The sequence below is a fragment of the Fistularia commersonii genome, chromosome 17 (genome assembly GCF_037954325.1).
Source record: "Fistularia commersonii isolate RoL2024-O1a breed Wild chromosome 17, RoL_Fcom_v1.0, whole genome shotgun sequence".
Taxonomy (NCBI): domain Eukaryota; kingdom Metazoa; phylum Chordata; class Actinopteri; order Syngnathiformes; family Fistulariidae; genus Fistularia; species Fistularia commersonii.
The window spans coordinates 1,281,232-1,304,406 of record NC_141300.1 but is presented as its reverse complement, the minus strand read 5'-3'; the positions used below and the strand labels follow the sequence as shown (position 1 = coordinate 1,304,406).

At 54.2% G+C, this 23,175-nt stretch overlaps 1 protein-coding gene across 4 annotated transcripts; it reads left to right on the top strand.

Moving 5' to 3' along the window:
- Positions 1-139: 139 nt before the first annotated feature.
- Positions 140-11,410, top strand: LOC147224645 (zinc finger protein aebp2-like). Of its 4 annotated transcripts, none has more exons than XR_015107341.1 (10): positions 140-708; positions 2,202-2,412; positions 2,578-2,685; positions 2,889-3,075; positions 3,619-3,743; positions 6,936-7,003; positions 9,037-9,150; positions 9,380-9,908; positions 10,116-10,145; positions 10,783-11,410. XR_015107341.1 is itself a non-coding variant. In XM_086162703.1 (10 exons), exons 1-10 carry the CDS (start codon positions 188-190, stop codon positions 10,787-10,789), a joined length of 1,524 nt encoding a protein of 507 aa, XP_086018829.1. In that variant the 5' UTR covers positions 140-187; the 3' UTR covers positions 10,790-11,410. The 4 variants fall into 4 exon arrangements, 3 of the variants coding, with proteins under 3 accessions (XP_086018829.1, XP_086018831.1, XP_086018830.1); XM_086162703.1 differs by having other exon boundaries at positions 9,756-9,908; XM_086162704.1 differs by lacking the exon at positions 9,380-9,908 and having other exon boundaries at positions 141-708.
- Positions 11,411-23,175: the final 11,765 nt, after the last annotated feature.

Below are 23,175 nucleotides of genomic sequence, written 5' to 3'. Positions count from 1 at the left end.
GGGTTGGAGGGCGGTGTTCAGCAAACTCTGACGCACGACCTGTTTAAATACCCTTGTTCCCGCCCCCTCCGCCACCCCTGTCCAATCATAGCACGGGGAGACGCCCCCTTCCACCGCGCGAGCCTGTCGACGGCGGAACGAGCCAATACCGAGGCAGAAAGCAGTCCGCGGTTCGCGCGCCGCAGTAATGGCCGCTGCCGCCCCAAACGGAGAGCAAGACGCCGCGGTCCGGAGCCCGCTGGGCGGCCCGGGGGAGGATCGGTCGGAGGATGCGCCGCGGTGTCCGGTGGACGACCGACCGGAGGAAGGGCCGCGGAGCCCGGTGGACGGCACGCCGGAAGACGCGCCGCGGCTCAGGCCCGGCCTGTCCGCCGAGCCGCCGGAGGAGCCGGCCATCGGCCCCCGGCGCGCCCCGGCCGGTTCGGTTGGTGACGAGGAGGCGGCCGATGTGGGCTGGGCCGCGGCGGAGCCCGAGAGCCAGTCCGAGCCGGAGCGCGGTCCGGGCCGGGAGGGCAAGGAGCCCACCGGGCTGGCGGTGAAGGAGGAGGCCGCAAAACAGGAGCCTGGGGAGGAGAGCCGCTGCCCAGGGACGGACTGCGACAAGAAGCCGGGCGGCGACCACGGAGAGCTGAGCGACAAGAGGCGGGCCAGCGTGGAGGTCTCCTCCTCCGACGGGGAGCCGCTCAGCCGCATGGACTCAGAGGACAGGTCGGCAGCACCGCCTCACCGGGGGAGGGGGGGCCGGGGGTCCAGCTGTCTGTCCAGACACACACACACACACACATAAACACACACACACACACATAAACACACACACACACACACACACACGCACACACTCACTCACACATACTACTGGAGGTCATCATTTGATGATTACACAAAGTCAGTCTGAGGTTGGTTACCTTAAGACAGAGAGAGAGAGAGAGAACAACTTTATTAATCCCGAAGGAAATTGTTGTGCCAGAGTTTCAAGTACAAAAACATAACAGTAATAGATAATAGTAGAAAGGAGGAAGAATAAGAAATATAATGAAATATGAATTGTCTAACTGTTAGCAGTAACTACAAAGATTGAAGATTCCCTGCGGCTGAGGGAAGAGGAATTAAAGTCTGATAGCCTCAGGTAGGAAAGACCTCCTGTGGCGTTCAGTGGAGCTCTTGGTGGTATCAGTCTACGACTGAAAGAGCTCTGACAGGACATCAATGTGGCATGCAGGGGGTGATGGATGTTGTCCATGATGCTGTGGAGCTTCCTCATCATCCTCCTCTCTGAAACCTGCACAACAGACTCCAGCTCTACTCCCAGGACAGACCCAGTGCTCCTGATGAGCTTGTTGAGTCTGTTAGCGTCAGCTGTCTTGAGCCTGCTGCCCCAGCACACTACAGCGTAGAAGATGACGCTGGACACCACCGAGTGGTAAAACATCTGCAGCATGGTCCTGCAGACGTTGAAAGATCTGAGCCTCCTGAGGAAGAACAGACGGCTCTGACCCTTCTTGATGATGGCATTGGTGTTAAAGGTCCAGTCCAGTTTATTGTCCAAGTGGACACCCAGGTATTTATAGGTGTCCACAATGTCCACATCAGTACCCCTGATGGTGACCGGATTCAGGTGGGTTCTTTGTTTCCTGAAATCCACCACTAGCTCCTTTGTCTTAGACACATTGAGCTGCAGGTGGTTCAGTCCACACCACTCCACAAACCTGTCCACCACACTCCTGTACTCCTCCTCCTGGCCTCCATTGATGCAGCCCACGATGGCAGTCATCTGAGAATTTCTGCAGGTGGTAGGACTGCGAGGAGAACCCGAAGTCTGAGGTGTAGAGCGTGAACAGGAAGGGAGACAGGACCATCCCCTGCGGCGCCCCCTGCTAAGATACACCTGTTCTGCTCTGGTCCTCTAAGGAGTGCATCTGACCATCAGTCAGAAGTCTGTCCAAAGATCAGAAGTCCAGGGTCCACCTCCAGTCCTAGTCATACTTAACAGCTTAATGAATGCATCCATGCAGTATTTTCGGATGAGCCTCAGGCGCCTTTGTGAAGAGGGTGGAGTTGAAGAGTGAGGATCTGAACTGGTTGTTGGTCGAATAAGGTTCACCTGTGAAAATCCTTAGGAAAGGCTTCTACCAAATGTCCATCACATTGACCGTGGAGTCTCCACCTGCCCCCCAACCTCTCACGTGCTCCTCTCCCTCCAGTATCAGCAGCACCCTGATGGAGATGGAGAGTACGGTATCCAGCGGACGTTCCACGCCGGCCATGATGAACGGGCAGAGCAGCGCCGGCGCCTCCAGAGCAAAGACGGTGGCCTACCCCTGCTGCTGGGACCTCTGCCCACACTGCTTCAACTCCAGCCCCGACTTGGCCGAGCACATCAGGGGAATCCACGTGGACGGCCAGAGAGGAGGGGTGGGTCCACCTCGCCTCCACCTCCTGGTGTCTGATGGGGATTTCCTTACGGCCTAGTCTGGATCTGCTGGGATGTGATGTTACGGTGTTTCTCCTCTTCCTGTGTGTGTGTGTGTGTGTGTGTGTGTGTGTGTGTGTGTGTGTGTGTGTGTGTGTGTCCTCCAGGTGTTTGTGTGTCTGTGGAAGGGCTGCAAGGTGTACAACACGCCCTCCACCAGCCAGAGCTGGCTGCAGAGACACATGTTGACCCACAGTGGAGACAAACCCTTCAAGGTGAGATCTTCGCTTGTGCTCTGCGGATCCAGTCAGATGGTGCTTTCTGGCTTTGGTGTCTCCGTGACAACCGGTCTTTGTCAAATGTGTGTGAGTGATGGGGAAAGTGTTCAGTCACTGGCTCCAGTAGGAGGCCCCTACTTAGTTGTGAATATGTCGTGGAGGACCCGTCCAGATGAGAATGTGTCCGTGTTCTTCCTCAGTGTGTCGTGGGCGGCTGCAACGCCAGCTTTGCCTCCCAGGGGGGGCTTGCCCGACATGTGCCCAGCCACTTCAGCCAGCAGAGCTCCTCCAAGATGTCCAGCCAGGCCAAGCTGAAGGAGGAGTCCCCATCCAAGGCCGGCCTCAACAAGAGGAAGAAGCTCAAGAACAAACGCAGGTGCTCCCTACGTACGTACCTGAAGAACGTCCTGCTTTCAAACCTCTCTCCATCTTCATGCCTTCCTCTCCGCCGGGGAGACAGATGGTCCCGTCACTCAGAAACCTGAAGCTTTGACCTTCACCTGGGGGGCCTTTAACCACATTCATAGTGGTTCACCCTCCAAGGCTGGATGGAGGTCCTGCTCCAGCTCCAGAGCCATTATTAGACCAGACATGATGTGATGTCTTTATAGAGCACTCTCAAGACCAACCTGTTTGCTTGTTAGAAGATACAGGAGGTGTGATTGGACCTCGGCAGGAGGTGTAAGTAGGTCTTCTGTGTTTTAAAAGGTCACCAAAAGTACCAGTGCGGTTCCTGACAGACAGTAAACATCTGGTCCAGGTCTCAGCTCTGATTTCCATCCAGCTCTTGAAGCGCTTGATGTTCTTCAGGTTCCGAGCTCCAACTGTAGTTTAGAACCTCCTCCTACTTTCTTCGTCACGCCCATGCAGACCCAGATTTCACCTACATCTGACCTTCTGCCCCCTGTCTCCTGCCTTTGTGTCTTCTAGCGAGGCCCCATGACTTCTTTGACGCACAGACGATGGATGCAATCCGCCAACGCGCCGTGTGTCTGAACTTGGCCACCCATATCGAGAGCGTGGGCAACGGACACAGCGTCCTCTTCCACAGCACGGTGAGTCTGGGGGACCCTCCTCCAGGATCAACAGAAGATCCTCAGTGGATCCTCAGCAAAGTGAAAAGGTAGCGGGCTGGTGAACGTCCGTGCTCCGGACTACCAGACGGACCTGCTTTTCCGCCGTCAGCCAAGGAGCTGCAGGGCTTCGACTGAGGACGTCTGCATGCACCAGCTCTTCTTTGGCGTCACATCTGCGGGCAGCACCATCACCACACGTACCGTTGTGCAGGAACTCCATACACCCAGACTGAGAGCTTGACCTCCTGACTGTCAGTATCCTCTGCATCTCCTCCTCTCCATCTCCTCCTCCATCCTGATCTGATCTTCTTCTTGGACAGCAGGGGGCGTCAGAGGGTTTCTCTGAGCTTCCCCCCGGCGGCATTCTCCTGCCTGCACTCACCGTGAACCCTGCACGCCGCCTAGAGGCTCCACGCTGCTTTTCCATGAATCAGGCGTCACAGGGGGGACAATTGGATTGTTTTGATGAGCAGTGCTTCCAAGCTCTTCCATCTCCTCCACCCTCCTCCTCCTGTGATGCATCATGAACAACCTCTGTGGTGCTGTATGTCCTGGAGCAGGTCACAGTGAGGGGAACAAACCTCTTTGACGGGCAAAACCTAATGTGGAGGCTGAAGATGTGTCCAGCAGCTAATCTTCTCAGGACCTGCATACTCCAGGTTCTCCCAGAGGGGGGACACCACCTCTCCTTAGTTTGAACCCCCTCACATGGCTTTGCGTTTAAGGCTAGAAGAAGTTGGGGTGCTTGTCTGGAGACACTTGTAACACCCAGCAGGTCCACGGCGGCAGGAGACACATCAGGTCTTCTGGTCCTGGCTGTCTGGTTCCAGACGAGCTCTCTTGCACCTTCTGCCTGTCGGTGACCATATTTTCCATGTCCTGAAAGTGAGGACGTTGTCAGAACCTGCTTCGCAAACCTGTAAAGGTCCCAGTTCAAGCCTGACGGAGGTCTGCGTGCGGGTGAGAGTCTGCACGATGCTCCGCTAACCTGAGAAGATTGCTGGGTTCATGAATAGATGGTGTTGAGTCAAGATGTCTTGAAGCGCCGCTCGTCGATGGGTCCCCATGGAGGTCGCGTGAAGGGGTGTATGACATGGTCTCCTGAAGATAGGACGGGGTGCCTTTACAGAGTTGTGGGCCTCATTCTGCGTTTGGATGAGGTTTGAGATGATCTCCGTTCACGTGTCCGTTCCAGTCAAGCCGTGCACTCCAGCAGCTCTGCCGGACAGAAGGTCTGGTCCACCAACATTTGCTGTCACTCCTCTGGGGTCCCAGTGAGTAGCTTCCTGGGAGAGGGTCGGGTAGAGTTCGGCTCATGGAACGGGAAGGAAGGAGAAGGAGATCTGTCCCATGGGGCAAAAGTTCTCCAACCTTCTCAACCACAAGCCTCCGGAGTTGGAGTTTGGCCTTCTGACTCACCAGAGGGAGACCTCATGTTTATGATGGGATGTTTTTGTTACTTCAGTGATCTGCGTCATCCAAAGCTCCGCCCCTGACCTCTGACCTCTGACCCCAGACCCACACCCAGTTTCAGATTCAATCTCAAACCTCCGTCGTGGAAACTATCTGGACCTCCAGGTGCTCCTCAAACCGTAGCCCTCAGCCTTCACATGTGCCTGGTCACGTAATGGTCCTGCTGTCAGGAGGCCTCTGGTGAACTGCTGCCTGAGGACCTCCTCCATCTGTGGGTTCCTCTGGCCCCAGGACCTTCAGGACCGGTCCGCTCTACTCCATACATGGTATCACCCAGTCCGCCTGGAGGTCCTCTGGTGGACTGGGTGTAGGTCTCCAACCGGTCAGGGATCTCCTCTGGTAACACGGGAGGAGACCCTGTCTGCAGGTGTTCCATCACGCTGTCTGAGCTGCCGTCAGAAGACACATTCTCCACGCTCTCCATGAGGAGGATGAGGACCTGCTTATAGGCAGTGAGAGGCCTTCTTAGAGGGGGGAAGCTCTTCCAAGAGCCTCTTCATATCTCATCCATCTTGGTTGGACTGACAGGTCTCATGTCGATCCACCAATAAACACACACACACACACACACACACACACATTACTCTCGGCCAGGAACCAGATCTCCAGCTTCCTGTCCAGGTTCTTCTGTCATCTCATCGTATTAAACCACCCAGCCCAGAATAGCACTTTTTTGTGTGTGTGTGTGTGTGCGTGTGTGTTTACATGCAGCTGTCATACACACACACACACACACACCCAGCTCCAGGAGAGGCCCTGCTCTTCAGCCTCCACCTCCTCAGAGCAGACGCGTCCTCCAGACCCCCTGACGGATGCGTAAACACTGCAGCTTCCAGGTTGTCTCTGCTTCTTCTCAAAAGACACGCCCCCCCACCTAGCAGGATGTTTCCTCACGCTGGTCAAGAATGCGGAGATGATGGATGGAATGAAGACCAAAGAAACAAAAGCATGTTCTCGCTGCAGACAGGGAGGGCAAGAACATCTCAGGAGAAAGAGGAGGATCTCCTCCACGCTGTCCTCGGAGCTGGTCTCCGTGTTCGTCCCTGGAGCCCCAGGAATCATTCCAGATATCGTGTGCGTAGGAGAAGTTCTTCTGGTATGAGCTCATCGGCGGCCCTAAAAATAGACCTTCCCGACATGAAAGGCCTGTGACGCAGGACCTTCTCTCTGCAGCTATTTCTGAAGGCCCGCTTGTTTTTCCAGCTCCTCGGCTCCCCTCTCACAATATTTGTGTGGATTCCAGGACTGTCCTACTATAAACCATCTCGGCGTGGAGGACGGATGCCGCCGAGGATCATCTGGCCACGTCTCGGATGTGTTTTCACCAGCTGGAGGTCCTGGAGGTTTTCGCGGTGTAGACACAGTTGACCCGGCTGGGAGAGCCTCCTGCAGGCTGAAGAGACCTCCTGCCTCAGAGGAGAGCATCGTCATGGAGACGACAGGGATTGGTCGTACATCTTTGGTTTGTCTCTGTTCCTCTGAGAATGGAGGTATCTCCGGGTTCTGGTGGGTCTCCACCGAGGGCGACGTGGTGCAGGTGGCTCCGATCGGCTGGAGTACATAAGAATCCCAGCCAAGGACCAGCGGGAACCCGCCTCTCCTCTGTCGCGGTATCAGATGCCCACTGAAATCAGAAGGACACGTGACGCGGTTCTCCCAGAGCTCAGCCTGTTTGTCTCCTCCATTGTCTCCATTCAGGTTCTCGCCCGGCGGAAAGAAGGATGCGGGAAGGTGAAGGTCCTCCTCCACTGGACACCAGAGGACATGTGAGTCAAACATTCTCTGTCAGCGTCTCAATTTCCGTGCCAGCCTGAGGGTTTACTAGCAGGAGGTCCACCTTCAGCAACATGCGTCAGCGTCCTGGCGTGATGTCAGGGGACCTGACACGCTGGAGCTGGACCTTCCAGTCAGCTGAGATCATCTCTTCGAGGAGAAGCCCTCTGAACGTGATGTCTCCAGGAGAAATGACCTCAGAGCAGATGTGTAGTCCGACAGCTTCCATCCACGTTCCACGGGTGATGACAGAACAACGACGCGGCAGGAAGGAGAGGGTGATGTTCCTCATCCTGACCCGACATAGCAACACACATCTTCATCAGCTGTTGTCCTCTCCTCCGATACACGCCGGGTAGAGAAGGTCCCGAAGGTCAGTGTCCTTCAGAACAGTCCGGTGTGCCGTGAAGACTTGCAGGAGATCTCCTGACAATGAAGGACTTTCTTCTTCTGTGGATGGAGCTGACAGCCTGCTGGTTCGAGGTTAAAGGAACCAAAGGCCAGATGAAGATCCTTATGGGGGCATCTGCTCTCCACCTTGTTTCCCAGACATGTTTTCTCCAGGGTGTGCACATGTCCTTGAAGGTGTTCAATACCTGGAAAACTTGGAAGAGGAAGAGGAGCCATGTCGTGTTGTTCTGGGGAGTTGTCATCTCATCCGAAGAAGAACCAGGATTGAAAGCATAACAGAACCGACCGCCGAAGGAGTCGAACTGCATGGAAGGGTGGGGGAACTACCTGGAAGGTGCTCAGAAGTGACCTGAGAGGAAACACGGCCACCTTCGTGCTGGCTGACACATGTCGGACCTCCTGGCCCTCAGAGCTGCTCATCTGTCAGGATATAATAACACACACACACAAACTCACACACTGGTACACGGGTTTCTTGCATGTTGGATGTTCAGCAGGTCCGCCGGTCACCACCTGAAGGACCCGGGCCTCGAAGCTGCTGGCACTATGGGTGCTCCTCAGGTTCCTCCCCGGTTCCTCATTTAAAGGAATGAAAAGGAGAAACTCCATGAGGCCTTGATTTGCAAGAAAAGGCTGGAAGACCTTCACCTTCACGAAGACCTCTTAGATACCAGAACCGTGAACCTCAACCCTGCAGCTGCATGTCGGTTTTCTGCAGCGCTGTTGAAGATCTGCCTGGAAACATGTCAGAGCCACCTGGAAATGTCTGGAAACTTGGTCCATCAGGTGGTTTTCAACGCGGCTGTACTTCCAGCAGGTGGTCTCAGGAGCTTGCTGAACTGTGTGGATGTTGGATGCCATGGAGGTCCTGGGTGACATTACTACAGGATGAATGGGTGGACCTGTGGAACTCCAGGTGCCTTCAGACTGAAGATGCTGGAACAATCCTGGGTTCTCCTGCTAATTAGACCCAGAGCCCCCATCTAGCCCCCCCCCCACCTGGTGTCCGGTGGCAGCACTACCTGCAGCCACCAAACACACACACACACACACACACACACACACACACACACACACTTTAGATGGGCTGATTAGGCTGGAGAAGAGGAGAGTTTGAGTTGGCTGCCTGCCTGCCCGCAGTGTGTGTGCGTGAGTGTGTGTGTGTGTGTGTACGCGTGTGTGTGTGTGTGAGAGCGCGTGCGCATGTGTGCGCGCATCTCTTGGGGCCTCAGTGATGACGCACATAGTGACGGGGGGAAGGCTGGGGGCGGAGCCACGGCGGGCTAAGGGGGGGGCTCTTTGTTTCTGCCATCTTCACCTCCGCCTGTCAGCCACTGCTTTCACACACACACACACACACACACACAGAATGCACGTGTGTGTGTGCGTGTGCGCGTGCGTGTGTGTGTGTGTCCACAAAGATGACAGTGATCTGCCCTAAGGAACTTCACGAGGTGAAAGATGATTTTGATGGTTGAATTCAGTGCAGTGATACGCACACATACACACTTACATACTCTTTCACAAACATTCACACACACACACACACGCACACACACATTCACCCCTTTAACACCACTCCTGCCCTGACTGTCTTTGTGTGTGTGTGTTGCAGACTGCCCGACGTGTGGGTGAATGAGACGGAAAGATCTCAGCTGAAGACCAAAGTGGTTCATCTATCGCAGCTCCCTCACGACACGGCCATGCTGTTGGACCCCAACATATACAGGTGTGTGTGTGTGTGTGTGTTTGTGTGTGTGTGTGTTGAACATTGAGGGGAGACAACTGGTTCCTTTGTGTGTCTCCACGGGTGGAGAACATCCTCCTCTGATTGGTGTTTGAAGTTGAGTCTGGGTCCTGCTGAGAAGATCAGGGCATGTGGTGTGGAGGTCACTGACAGCAGGAAGCAGGACAGCCTGGTCTTCACAATCTTCTCCACGTTAATAAAACTTTCTCAGCTGTGAGGTTCACCATAAACAGCTGCAAGGAGCCCTGGGAGGAGAAGACCATCCAGAACACCTCAGGCCATCTCGACCAGAGCTGGCAACATGTGCTGGTCAGACCCAGGCCTGGAAGGAGGTGGCTGTAGAAGACACCATGGAGGGGTGATGGACAGATTACACCATGGTGGGACCTTCCTCAGGTCTGGTTCACTGTCACACTGCACTCTGCCACACAGACCAATCATCTGCCAGCTGGATGTTCACCAGAGAAGAAGATAATGTAGAAGAGAGACGTTGTCCTACGGAGGGGACCGTGTGATAACCCTCAGAAGACCCTGCTCAGCTGAGATGAAAGCCTCTGCTGGTTCTCTCCCTTACCGTCCACCAACAGGGGATCTGTTGATGGACCTGGAGATACCTCCAGACCAGACTCTGATCCTGGTCTTCACCCGCCGGACTACCATGGTGCTCTGCTTCTGCTCCTTGGTCCAGGCCTGGTCCACCTGCTTCCTGACCTCCAACACGTACTGGACAGGAGTTGGAGGTGAGGGTTGAGTGTTCACTCCAGTCCAACGGTACCAGGACCTCCCAGAAGACACCAGGGTTTGTCTCAGTTCCACACAGTGCCGGTGTGAGAGCAGCCTTGGTGGGATCCATCAAGTCCAATAGAAGAGACACACTGGTGGAGGTTCACTGTGAGCTTCTAAGGTCACCTGATCTACTGACACCTTCCTTTTCTCTGTCTCTTCAGAGCTCTTCCCCAGAAGCGCCTCAAGACCAGGTGAGTAGAACCAGAACGTCATTAGAACATTTGTTCATGTCCTTCATAAGGTTTTGAGTAGATGCTCTGTAGCTCCATCTCCAACTCCAACGATGTCCTTGTTTCCTGAGCTGGAGCTCATCACGTGTCCTTCAAACCAAGTTCTGCCTTGACTCAGCAAGCCTCCTGCTGCAGAGTTGTCCGCTCCTCCTCTCTGGCCTCGGCCTGGATCCAGGTGACAATCCAAGGTGGACCTCCTCAGACCTCCAGAGGTTCTGTGAGGTCACTAAAGAATTGCTGACATTTGTAGACTGGAGGAGGAGCTTCTGGGACCTGAAGCTCACTTGCTGGCCTGTAGGGTTCCGGGTTCCTCTCCTAGTTTCTCACTGACTCCAGTGGAGAGAAAAAGACCTTCAGGCCACCCTGACATTCTGGTCCTCCAGTATTAGGTCTGAGCTAAAGAGCTGCTGGACAGAGTCTCTGAGGAGTTCAGAGGACTGACCATCTCAGGAGGTCAGCAGGAGATCATGGTCGGTCAACTCGCTTCGGACCTTGGTTCAGACGTGGGATCTGAACCATCAGGGGTTACGGGTGGTCTTCACAGAAACTGCAGGACCTGTCAGGGCCCGGCTCATGGTCTAACCTCTGTCTGTTCCAGCCTCTGAAGATCCTCTGGACCACTGTCTCTGCAGGGGGTTCATCTGGGCCGTTGAGATGTTCTCCACGCTGCACCAGGAGGAGAACCCGCCAGGCTTCGCAGAACCCCTCGGTCTTCTCTCTGTTGAACAGTTGGACACACATACATGTTTTCTTCGTCTTCAACTTCTTCTTCTTCTTCTTCTTCTTGGAATCTTAATAAGTGTCTCTCTAAACAATGTGGACTGGTCCTTTCTCCAGCTGAGGACCGACAGAAGATCCGTGTGACCTTCTCAGAAGAACTACATGTTTTATAAGTGTTGTGTAAAATATTTATTCAGATTTGTAACTTATTTTTATATCACAAGAAGCCCATGTTGTGGATCTGTGAATGGAGATGTGCTGCTGTGATGTTCTGAGGATGGTGCTCCTCACCTGCACCGCCCGACACTGATTTTCCAAGCAATAACTCAGCTCTTCAGGACGGAAGCAAAGCAGTAGCAGTCCGGCGTGGAGATGACTGTGACCTCCGCCCCCACCGGACCTCCAGCCCGTGCTCTGGTGGACTCTGTGTCATGTCAGATGTTGGTGTTTCCTACTGTACTTGTTCTGTTGGAGATGTGACGTGTTTTTAATAAAATGATGGAAAAGAGGCTAAACTCCGCCCCTCTCTGGCTTGGGGTCTTGATCTTCTTCAGTCCTGTTAGAACATCTGAGATGGACGGACAAGAAAGTGAAAAACCACAGACTCTGGGGCGGTGAGACGTTCTCCTGCTCCGGTTCCTTGGCCGGCGGCAGAAGAACCAGGCCGAGGACGCAGGCCCGGTTTAACTCTGCCAAAAAATTAGTTAATACATGACTTTCATCAATAAAGGAAATCTGGGGATGAGAGATGTTCCAGCGAAGTCCTCCAGCTGAGGTGGATGGAATGGTGGAGAACGCCAAGACCTAATTCTTTAATTAGAAAATAACAGAGAAGCAGAGGAACAGCAGGATTTATGGAGGTCCCGGAAGCAGCCACTAGTCTGGGCCCGTCCACGTTCCTTCTCCTGGAGCTCGACCGCTGATGGTCCACACAGAGAAAGGTCTCCATCTTCTTCTGCGTGGGCTCTCCTTCTCCTGACCCTCTCCCTCTCCTGACGTTGCGTCACTATCCAGATGTTGTCTTGCTGTGGAGGCTATGTCCTGTTTAGAACATCTTCCTCCTGTTATATTTTGAAAAGCTGCTCTGCTCTGTTTCTTGGCCCTCCTGCTGATGGTCACCACCCATGTCTCCTTAGCAGTCAGTCCAGGAGGATCTCATACAGTCTCCAGGTGGTCCTCTGTTTGACCCCCCGGGCAGGTGGACCACACCAGGAGCTCCATTTCGTCAGAAGAGTGAAGGCTCGGACTTCCTCCTCCCAATGAAGAGTGATTCCCTTCCTGGTCTGTCGGTCAGTGTCGGGTCGGTGGGTCTCATCTCCGTTCCTATCTGAAGTTCTCGTCCACCGTGGACCTCCATGTGCCCTGTGGTGTCTTCTCTGAGCCCTTGGATCCATCCCCTCTGCTTTAAGGATCATCACGCTTCTGGAGGAGATGGTTAGACTGTCTGTCCCCCCCCATTGCCACATGGTATGGTCCAAACTCTCCTGGCTGCATGTGTGTGTGTGTCCAGGTGATGGAAGACGTTTTTTTCCCATGATGCTCCATTCTACAGGAGAGAGGTTCATGTTCCCCCTGGAGAACAGAACACTCCCAATGATGTAACGCATGGGGCTGACATCATGCTGATACCACAGTGTTCTGAGTGCCTGTGTGTGTGTGTGTGTGTGTGTGTGTGTGGTTATGTAAGCCTTCATTCCAGCTGACCTGCAAGCAGCGGCTGAGTGGCGTCCATGACTTTACGTCACGCTCTCCAGCGCTCCACCTGTCCGATCAGGATGTCCGGGCATTGTGGAAACTGCTTCCGTGTCGATGCGCTGTTTGACTGTGGCTCTTCCTGGTGGGTCCAGGCGGGCCCTGGTGGGTCCTGGTGGGCTGAGGGAGGTTCTGCCCGGCTTTGGTTCTCGTCCTCCTTCTTGTACTGACCAGAATATCTCAGGAGGAGCCTCTTGGAGCTGGTTCTGACCCGTCAGAGTGATTGACATAGCCTGGGGGGGTGGCAGATGCAGGAAAAGATGTTTGTGAGTTGTGAGTCCCTCAGCACGATCTCCAATCCCCTGAAAACATATCATCAGTACACCTGTGTGTGTGTGTGTGTGTCTGTGTGTGTCTGTGTGTGTGAGAGAGAGAGAGAGAGAGAGATCCTCCGTCCTGCAGGTGGATGTTTTCTGTCTTTTAAATGGAGTTGATTCATTCCTCTCTGGCTCAGGGATCATCCCGAGGCTGAGAGACTTCCTGATTGGCTCTCATGTCCCGCCTCGCGGGACATGTCCTTCATTCTTCAAATGACTTCTATTGCGCAGTTGTTTTACCGTGTAAGCACACACACACACACACACACACACACACACACACACACACACACACACACACACACACACTCTGCTGTTCTGTGTCACCTCTGAAACTGATCCATTGTCCGCTGACCAATGGAAGATCATTGATTCACCGTTCATGATGGGGGCTGGCTGGCATCCAGCTATGTATGTGTGTGTGTGTGCGTGTGTGTGTGTCGGGGGGGGGTCAACGTAGCTTTACTGCTGGGACCCTGCAGCTGCCTAAAAGTTCATAATTCTTAAGTTAATGGAGGCCCTTCTATGGGTGACTTTCAGGTGTGTGTTTGTGTGTATGTGTGTGTGTGTGTGTGTGTGTGTGTGTGTGTGGTTCTGGGCAGTGTGACAGTGGCGGAACCTCCTGTAGAACGTTCATGCTTCAAACCACATGAGCATTTATGTGATCATCACACAACAAAGGTTGTAATCAGCAGGAGGCAGTGAACGTCCTTCTCCAACACCACCTCCACCAACACCACCTCCACCCAGCTAGACCTCCAACACTGCCTTTCACCCCACTAGACCTCAAATACCAAATCCTCCGACACCACCTTTACCCAACGAGATCTCCACCAACACACCTCCTCCAACACCACCTCCACCTAACCGGACCTCCGACACAACCTCCTCCAACACCACCTCCTCCAACACCACCTCCACCCAACCAGACCTCCTCCAACACCACTTCCACCAAACTCGACCTCTGCCAACACCACCTCCACCCAGCCAGACCTCCCCCAATCAGACCTCTAACACCACCTCCATCCAACAGGATCTCCTCCAACACCAGCTTCTTGTGCTTCACCTCCTGTTTTCATGACGAGGAGTCATGAGCAGGACCCCCTCTCACACACACACACAAACCTCCCCTGCCCCCCCAGTGTTTGAGCAGTGACGCAGGCTCACCGTCGGCTGCAGGATGCAGACCTGTAACGTCACTGGGTTATCTCCAAGCTGTCTCTGCAGAGACCTGCACAAACACACACTACCACACACACACACACACACACACACATACCCCGGTGAAGCCCGATGTAGTCACAAGCTCCTCCCCCCAAAACCCCCGCCAATTATCTGTGCACGGCACCGTGCATGTCACAGCCCGAGCCTCCACACCATTTAGGCAATCAGCATGCAAGATCGTGTGTGTGTGTGTGTGTGTGTGTGAGTGTGTGTGAGTGTGTGTGTGTGTGTGTGTGTTTGTGTGTGAGTGTGTGTGTGTGTGTAAGTGGCTTTGGTGAAACGCTGATCACGTTCAGATTTTCCACTTGAAGGCAAACGTTGAGAGGAGATCTTCAGATGTTCTTCTCTACCACACGAGGCTCCATCACAGGACATCTTCACATGTACCTAGTATCTGCAGGAGTATCTTAACGGGTATTTGTTGTAGTATTGGTTGTAGTATCTGAAGTAGTATTTGAAGCTTGTCCTGTGAAACCACCTTCTGGCTTCTTTCCTCCTGTTGGAGCTCCATGCAGCGATGGGGAGCATCCAGACCAAGGTTGAAGGTCTGACGTGGAGCTGCCTGTCAGTCACCTGGTCCCGGCTGTGCAGAATCTCCACCTGCCATGTTAGCTAAGCACAATGAATGGCTGTCTATGGTAACTGTTAGCACGCCTATGCCAAAGTGTAACCTCTCACAGGCCCGGGTCCCCGAGAATGACGTTGTGACACACTCAGGCCGACACGGGCATCAGTCCAGACTCCTGCAGAACGTGCCATTCCTTGGGTTCTCAGGAGGTTGCTGTTCTCTCTTGGCCGAAGGGTGAAAACCTCTCTGCTGAGGAACACTGAGGTTGACGGCCGCTTCTATGTGGGAAACCCACACGCCGATCCCCGCCCACCCTCGAGCAAAACCCCGCCCACCCTGGGACTAAACCCCGCCCACACATGTGGCGCTTCGTTCCTCTTCATCCATGAAAGTTGGGGGGGGGCGCTGCCCTGAGGTGCTGTGGGGAGTGACCCACTTCCACACCTGGAACCCTAGAGCACCCTGAAGAACCCTGGTGAACCCTGAAGAACCCCGAAGAGCCCTGGAAAACCCTGAAAAACCCTTGTGAACCCGGAGAACCTCACAGTGAGAGAGCTGCTGCTTTTTTATGCAAATAAAAATTTCAGCGTCTGATTTCACATTTGCAGGCAGTTTGAGAGAAAACTCCTACACCATGGGGGTGGGCGGGGGGTGGGGGGTGGGGGGCTCTCACTCCATCTTCCTTTGATGTGTCGAATGAGGCTGCAGTCAGAAGAATGAAATTAGACGGCCCACTTCTTTCTTCTGATTGAATTGAGATCAGGAGCAGCTCTAGGATGTGACACACACATACACACACACACACACACACACACACACACACACACACACACACACACACACACACACTCATATACACCCACATGCACATTCACACACATACACTCACTCACACATACATACACTCCTATACACACACATACACTCACATACACACACACTCACATTCACGCACACACGTTCACACACACTCACTCACTCACCTCACACCTCACACAGAACCAGATTCTCCATTCTGCTGGACCTGGAGATCCTTCTGCTGCCGGGATCAGAGGTGTGTGTGCATGCGTGTGTGTGTGTGTGTGTGTGCACTCAGAGGGGCTCTTGCGGCCTTACATCAGCCAGCCTGATGCAAGCGTGCAGCCGTGGATCTGAGGGCTCTGGAGGAGATGATATGTTCTCTGGCCGTCAGGAGGACCTTCTGGGACTTTAAGTCACTGAGACACAATTAGTTCTGCCGCTCCTTTCAGAACCTCCAGAATCCAAAAGCGCTGGCTCACTAATGTAATCTGATTACTCTGCTTGACGTTGACCATCATCAAGCTCCAGAAGCGGAGCGGAGGAACATCTGAAATGGAGATTTCCGTCTGTCTGCTGCTCGAGCACTAGGGTGGTGTCAGACCCAGGGGAAGGACGGTCATCTGGTTCCCTGACGCCCTTCTGAGATTCTGCATGGATGTCATCATCAACTTTGATGGAGGTTAGAACATCTGGTAACAAGGAGATCTTCAATCACAGACGTCCGACCAATAACCCTCTCATTCACACTGCGGGAACCTGGAGAGAACCCAGGCAAAGAACCTTGGATGTTCGAGCTGCACGTCGCTGAGCCATGGCTGTGGAGAACCCTCCATAAAGGATGAATAGTCCATGTGTGTATCAGTCAGTAGATCCACCAGAGGCTGGAGGTCCGCTGTGTGGAAAGAACCTCTGAAGTAAACTGAATCATACAGAGCAGGGCTCTGAAGGTTTGTGTCTGAAGTCTGAAAAAGACCTTCTCACCCATATTGGATATTTCATCAAGTACTTACACCTCAGGGAGTGAATGACTTCACATCTCCTTCTAACGTGGTACTTCTCCACCTCTGTGGAACCTTCTTGATCTTCTCTCGGTTCAAGCGTCATTTAAAAATCAGGGGGTGGAAATGTTCACATGGCCTGTGATCTCCCTGTGAAGATGTGGGTGAAGCAGATCCTTCAGCCATCAGAGGAGGAGGCGGACATCAGGAGACGGAGACCTTCAACCTTTTCTTCAGTGTCATCCATCACGTCTTGCCATTCATAGAGTGGCAACCACCTTCTCTTTCAACGACCCTTCATCCACCATCCAAACTGATGGAGAATGGAGGATGGACGGTCAGCTGTCACACAGCCCCCTCGAGCATCCACCTTAGATCTTCTGCGCCGATCCTCTTGATCCAGCACCTGCTGGTGAGGTGGAGGTCTGGATGATGCTGGCTGAGGTTTGCGATGTTTGATCTTCAAAGGTCCTGTTTGAGGACCACCTCCACCGCCTGTGGTCACAGCCTGCATCTGCCATGCTTCTCGGATTGACATTCAGAGAGGGGAGAAGATGGTCATACGGTGACACTGAAGAGGCATCTTCATTTCCTTCTTTATCTTCATCTCCTTCTTCATTTTCGCCTCCCTCTTCAGCGTCGTCTCCTTCATCTTCTTCTCCTCCTTCATATTCATCTCCGTCTGGATCCCTGGCGGTTGTCGCTCAGGCTCTGCCCCCCGTCCATCACGCTTCCCTCATAAAGTGTTGGGAGCTAAAAATAGCCCGGCGTCGGCAGGGATCAGATCCCTAAGCTGGCAGAAGAACAACATCAGCAAACATCTCCTCCAGGAGGCAGCTCTGCTGAGGCAGGACCAGGCTGGGCTTCACACGACCTGGCAGAGGACCCCTGGGAGTACTACTACACCTGTCCCTCGAGGTACTACTACACCTGTCCCTCGAGGTACTACTACACCTGTCTCTGGAAGTACTACTATATCTGTCCCTCAAGGTACTACTGCACCTGTCTCTGGAAGTACTACTTCACCTGTCCCTCGAGGTACTACTACACCTGTTCTGGAAGTACTATTACACCTCTCCCTCGAGGTACTACTACACCTGTCTCCGGAAGTACTGCTAAACCTTTCTCTCAAGGTAATACTACATCTGTCTCTGGAAGTACTACTACACCTGTCCTTCGAGGTACTACTACACCTGTCTCCAGAAGCACTACTACACCTATCTCTCAAGGTAGTACTACACCTGTCCTGGAAGTACTACTACACCTCTCCCTCTAGGTACAACTACATCTGTCCCTTGACATACTGCTACACCTCTCCCTTTAGGTACTACTACACCTGTCTCTTTAAGTACTACTACACCTGTCTCTGGAGGTACTAATACACCTGTCCCTCAAGGTACTACTACACCCATCCCTTTAAGTATTACTACACCTTTCCCTGGAAGGACTACAACACATGTCCCTGGAAGTACTACTACACTTGGCTCTTGAAGTAGCTCTACATCTGGAAGTACTGCAAGAAGACGTTGGACCGATTGGACCTGATGGTTCTGGCTCTCCTTCCCTGAAGAGGTCCCAGTGCACGGTTGGTTGGGTGCAGTGCTTGCAAAGGCCAGCGTGGCAGCTTGGAGATAACGGAGCATTGACAGGCTGTGGGAAAAATCTGCTCTGTGAACCTGCCCCTAAGCTGAACCGCTGCTTCGGGTTCTAGACATGAAGTCACTTTGTGATGTGACTCAAGATAGCTTCCAATTATTTGGACCTCTGGTGGGTTGCGGATCTGTATGGTCGACTGTTGGTCTCTCCACCTCGGCCTCGACCAGAACACGAAAGCCGAGGTCCAGCGGGGGGCGGACGGTGCTCATTCTCTCTCCAGTTGAGGCCCTGGTTCCCTCAGCATGCAGGGAGGTTCAGGAGGACCATTCTCAAGGTCCTCCTTGGACCCCGGGCTGATACTTCTCGCCGGGGTCGGGAGGCGGCGCACGGAGACCGAGCCCCTGCGTCCTCCCGCTCAGAAGAACCCCGGATTCTTTCCGTCCTCCATCCCCTTCTTCTCCGGGAGAGAAGTCCTCCCCGGGCTGCAGCAGACAGTGATTAGAACCTTCCATCCCGACCACAACCGCCGCTGCCGTCACCGCCGCTGCCGCGGCTCCTCCAAGACATAGATCTTCTCTGGATGTGGAGTTACGTAAGCGTTAAATACGAGCAGATTCCTGCCTCTGATTCCGTCCTGAGGGCCACGGGACCACAAGCGTGCCTGGAGGCCTCGAGCAGAAGACGCTCTGTCAGTCTGCGGACCCGAGCTCGGCCCGCCGTCACGACATCAACACTCCAGGAATGTCTGCCGCCTCCATCTCTACCATCTTTCCAGCCTCAGCCGGGTCGGCGAGCGGCCCGGCCCTGCAGAGCGTGGACCTGATGAGGGATGGCTTGTAGAGCATGTTTGTCCCACCGCAGCTGCTGCCTCTGCTCCCGCCGCATGTCTGTGTGTGTGTGTGTGTGTGTATGTGTGTGTGTGTCAGGGGGCAGATTATCTTCCACAGCAGAGGCCTTCAGAGTTCTCCAAGTAGGTGGGATTCAAACGTTCACATTGTGTTGTGTTTCCAAACCAAACATCTATCTGTACTCCGGGGCCCATCCTCTTTGCTCCATTGAGAAATCCTTGCTCCAGGAAGCCCCGCCCACCGCCGTTGTTTACGTCCCGCTCTGTGTTTAGCTCTGCTAGCTTAGCCGTTGGCGGAGCCAGACGTGCTGCTGGACGTGCGTCCTCCTCAGGGGTTTGTAAACACGCCCGCCTCGATCTGTTGGAAAGGAGCTGCCGGGCTGGAGTCGCTCCAGTCTGCCGGCCCAGGGTTCTGGAGTCCGTCTCTGGGGGACTTGCTTTAGAAGACAAATGGGGGGACTCAGTGAAGTAAACAGCAGGAGGTAAACAGCGGACGATGATGAAGACAGATGGAGGTCCTGCTCCGCTGCACACAACCGCTTTGGGACACAAATGCGATCTTCAAATGGTGCGAGGAGCCCCCGCCCCCCTTCGCCGTGTCCCCGGCCCTGATGTGATTCCATGAAATGATGTTGGTGCAGATCAGAAGACAGGCCGGGGCTTTGAAGCCCACAGCAGCCACCGCCGCTCCTAATGAGGCAGCTGAGCCAGGACTCAGCGAGGGCGGCTCTGACGCAACCGGGAGGAGGTGGAGATTCAAAGCGCCTGGCGAGCCCCAGGAATTAGACGGCGCTGGCGATGCCGTTGGTCTCCGCAGGGAGGTGCGGCTGCCTTTTAGCGCACTAATAAGGAATGCTAGGTCTGAGCGGCGGGGCTGGGGGTTCCCCGCCACTTGATGGACAGCCTCCTGAAGTGCACCGCTGCTGATAGTGCCCAGAAAAGAGGAATCGCAGGAAGGAAGGCGGAGCAAGTGTTCCCCGAGCGGCTTCCTGTGGACTCTGCTCGTATCGGCCGTTATTAATGACCTGATTCGGGCGCACAAACGGGCCCGCTGGGAAAAAATAACGGCCCCAGAGAACCTCCGTGGGACGACTGCGTCACCAGACCCTCGCCACTGTCGCTGGACAGCGTCTGCAGAAGGACAGGATCATTCTTCTGCGGGGTCTGGTGGCCACACACGGGTCCGGGTCTTGTTACTTCACCTGCTGGTAGAGAACATCGACCATCTGATGCTTCCTGTCGCACCGAGGTTCTGGGAAGTAGGGATCTGCAGACCATCAGGACAATCTGGCAATGGCGTGCCATCAATGAGATGCTATGGTGCTGAGATGGTTGCAAGAGCCAAGGTCCACGGTCCCTGGTTCCTCTGTTGAATGCGCTGAGAAACGGCTTCATTCCTGAGAAGGTTACGGGAGCAGGAGAGGTTCCTACGGCGAGAAAGGAGCAGAGCATATACGATGAGGGAAGTGGACCTTCGAGCCCCACTCATGCTTCGGTCCCCTCATGCCGCCGCTGCTTCTGTTGTCATCTTGCGTCCATGTTGTATCGTGAAGGTTCTCCCAGAGCCTTCACGTGAAGCTCCAGGCGTAGTGGTTACAACGCACCCTAAAGCCCGGAGCTCAGGCAGCAGCTCATGGAAACTCCGAGCGCTCGCCTGCTGCTCAGAGCTCCAGCAGAGGAAACGCCGGAGCTGCAGGGATGTTCTTCCCAGATGGCGCCCCGCGACCCGAGCCAAACACGCCACGCACGTGCTCCAGGCTGCACACACACACACACACATGCATGTAAAACAACGTGCGCGCACCGGCCGGCAACTCCGTGGGCTCCTCTGGCTGTGGAGGTCCGGGCCGCTGTGCACGCAAGGAGGAAGGAGCTTGGTCCCAGCGGCAGAGCAACAAGCCCTCCTGGAGGCTCCTTGGGCTCAGTCGGTCCCACACACTATGGTCTGAGCAGACAGGAACTGACCCCCGCCTTTGGAAGTCATTAAACCCTGAAGCTGATACCACGGGGACTCGTTCCAGCAGCTTCAGGGATACTTTATCCAGCTCCTCCAGCAGGTCCTCCAGTGTTTGCTGCTCAGCAACGGCTAACACTCCAACAACACGGCTGAGAAGTCCATTATGAAATCGCTGGATTGTCACTTCCATCCAACATGGGCCATCCAACATCTCCGGTTCTCTTGGTTTTATTGAAACATGTCATGGAGCAGCAGGTCCACCTCCTCTTGCTCTCCGCACGGATCACCCTCCCGGCAGTGCGGCTCCTCATGCACGAGTCCACGCGATGAACATGGTGCTGGAGCTGTGAGAGGAGTGGTGAAGTGCTGCAGAAGGAGCCGTTCTAAATTTTTAAAGATGTGACATTTTTACAGTTTAATTATTAAAAGCTCCCAGCAAGCCGAGAAGAGCTTCAGCGTCGTGCGGGAGGAGGCCCAGCCCTGCATGGCCTCTGCCAGCTGCACCGGGAGGAGGCCGCGCCCAGGAAGACCAGAAGATGACTTGACCTTGGAGATGTCTGCAGCCTCAAGCAAAAGTTTGCAGCCAAACCGCCAGGACGCGATGCCTTCTGGCCCCGGTCTGCCACTTAGAAACCTCTGTACTTGTCTGTACATGTGTTCAGGTCCAACAAACAAACAACCAAAATGGTTGCTCCGTGTCCTTCAGCTCCCCTCTACCTGCAGCTCTCCTTGACCGCCCAATGCAGAAGGATGAATGTCTCAGATGTTCCACAAGAGCACCAACAACACCTGAGATCCAGAGATCCTCCACTCAGCAGCGAGATCAACTGCTGTCTGGGTCTGCTCTGTGGTGACCAGCTCTTTGCTGATCAGCTCACCGGAGAAGAATGGGTCATCGGTTCTCTGGCGTTTCATCCTCTGAGTGTGAGTCTGCCTCTCCTGGGTTGGGTTCTGAAGGGTCTCAGGATTGCATCCATGAATCTGCGGCATTTGCTGGAACCTTCTGTGAGGAGAGCCCACCACTGAGTGGTGAAAGGGTCAGCCTGAATCCAAGAACAGGCCGCTGGGAGCAGTTACCTTTCCTCTGGAGAAGGTTCTCCTCCCAGAGCTCCAGGAACTTCATCACTCCTTACAATTGGAAGGTGTTCAGACCATCACTCAAACTCCTAGTCCTCACACACACACACACACACACACACACACACACACACACACACACACACACACACAAACATACACATGTCTCCTCAGATGTTTCCTTAAAAGGCTAAAGGGCCGCGTTGGTGCAGACGTTCTGCTGGAGCACCAGGGTGGCGTAAACACTCCTGACGTGTCCTCGGGCACCGGCTGCTGTAAACTACCTTCTGACACCGAGACCAAAGCTCCTGAGCTGCCAAGCAGAGGGCTCACAAGAATTACCCGCTGCAGACGGCACAAAACACTTCTTCTCTGGAATGTTCTGCTGCGGGACAGAAACCACAAGTAGGTGTTCCAGGTGGAATATAACACATATTTGTGCTGCCGTCCCTCACAGGAGATACAACCAGCTCCAACGCTCTCCTGAGCTGTAGCAGCTGCTTCTGGCAGGAAGAAGCACCTGTCAAATATCAGGACAGTCCAGGAAACATGAGAAGATCCTGATCAGCTATTCATCACTTTGAACATGAGCAGGTGAACTACCTCACCAGTCATCCATCCATCCACTCCCAGCCTCCTCAAGCAGCCCTCTCAGTATGTCCGGCTGATGACATCTGACCTGGGATCCCTTGGAGAAAGCCCGTGTCAGAAGCTCTACAGCTAAAGCCCTTGGCTGAGGGTAGGAGCGCTGGTGTTCATAAATCGGGTAGAAAAGGCAGCAGATCAGGACGACTCTGTTCGTCCAGCCTTGTACTCCATGAACTCTTCGCAAAGGTCACCAGAGGTAGACTCCTCCTCAGGCCGGAGGAGCCAGAGGGTTTGAGAAGAAACCTCTGACTCAGAGGTGACTTTTATTGATTTTGAAAAGCTGCCCATCCAAACATCCTGATTTAAACCAGACACGTTCTTCAGCCCAAGCTTCTGTCCACCAGTGTCAACAGCGGAGAGCAGAAGCTCCAGATCCTTGAGAAGACACAGCTTGCAGCTTTCAAACAGACACTCCATGTCATGCCACAACAGTCCAGGTGACCCAGAATCTCCTGGAGACAGGCAGAGGGACACGGGCTGAGGAGC

Bases quoted from the DNA above. Each gene is read 5' to 3' on its own strand.
- LOC147224645 (XM_086162703.1), top strand. From the start codon at position 188: ATGGCCGCTGCCGCCCCAAACGGAGAGCAAGACGCCGCGGTCCGGAGC. The intron at 709-2,201 runs GTCGGCAGCACC...CTCTCCCTCCAG, and splicing joins CGCATGGACTCAGAGGACAG to TATCAGCAGCACCCTGATGG. The intron at 2,686-2,888 runs GTGAGATCTTCG...GTTCTTCCTCAG, and splicing joins GTGGAGACAAACCCTTCAAG to TGTGTCGTGGGCGGCTGCAA.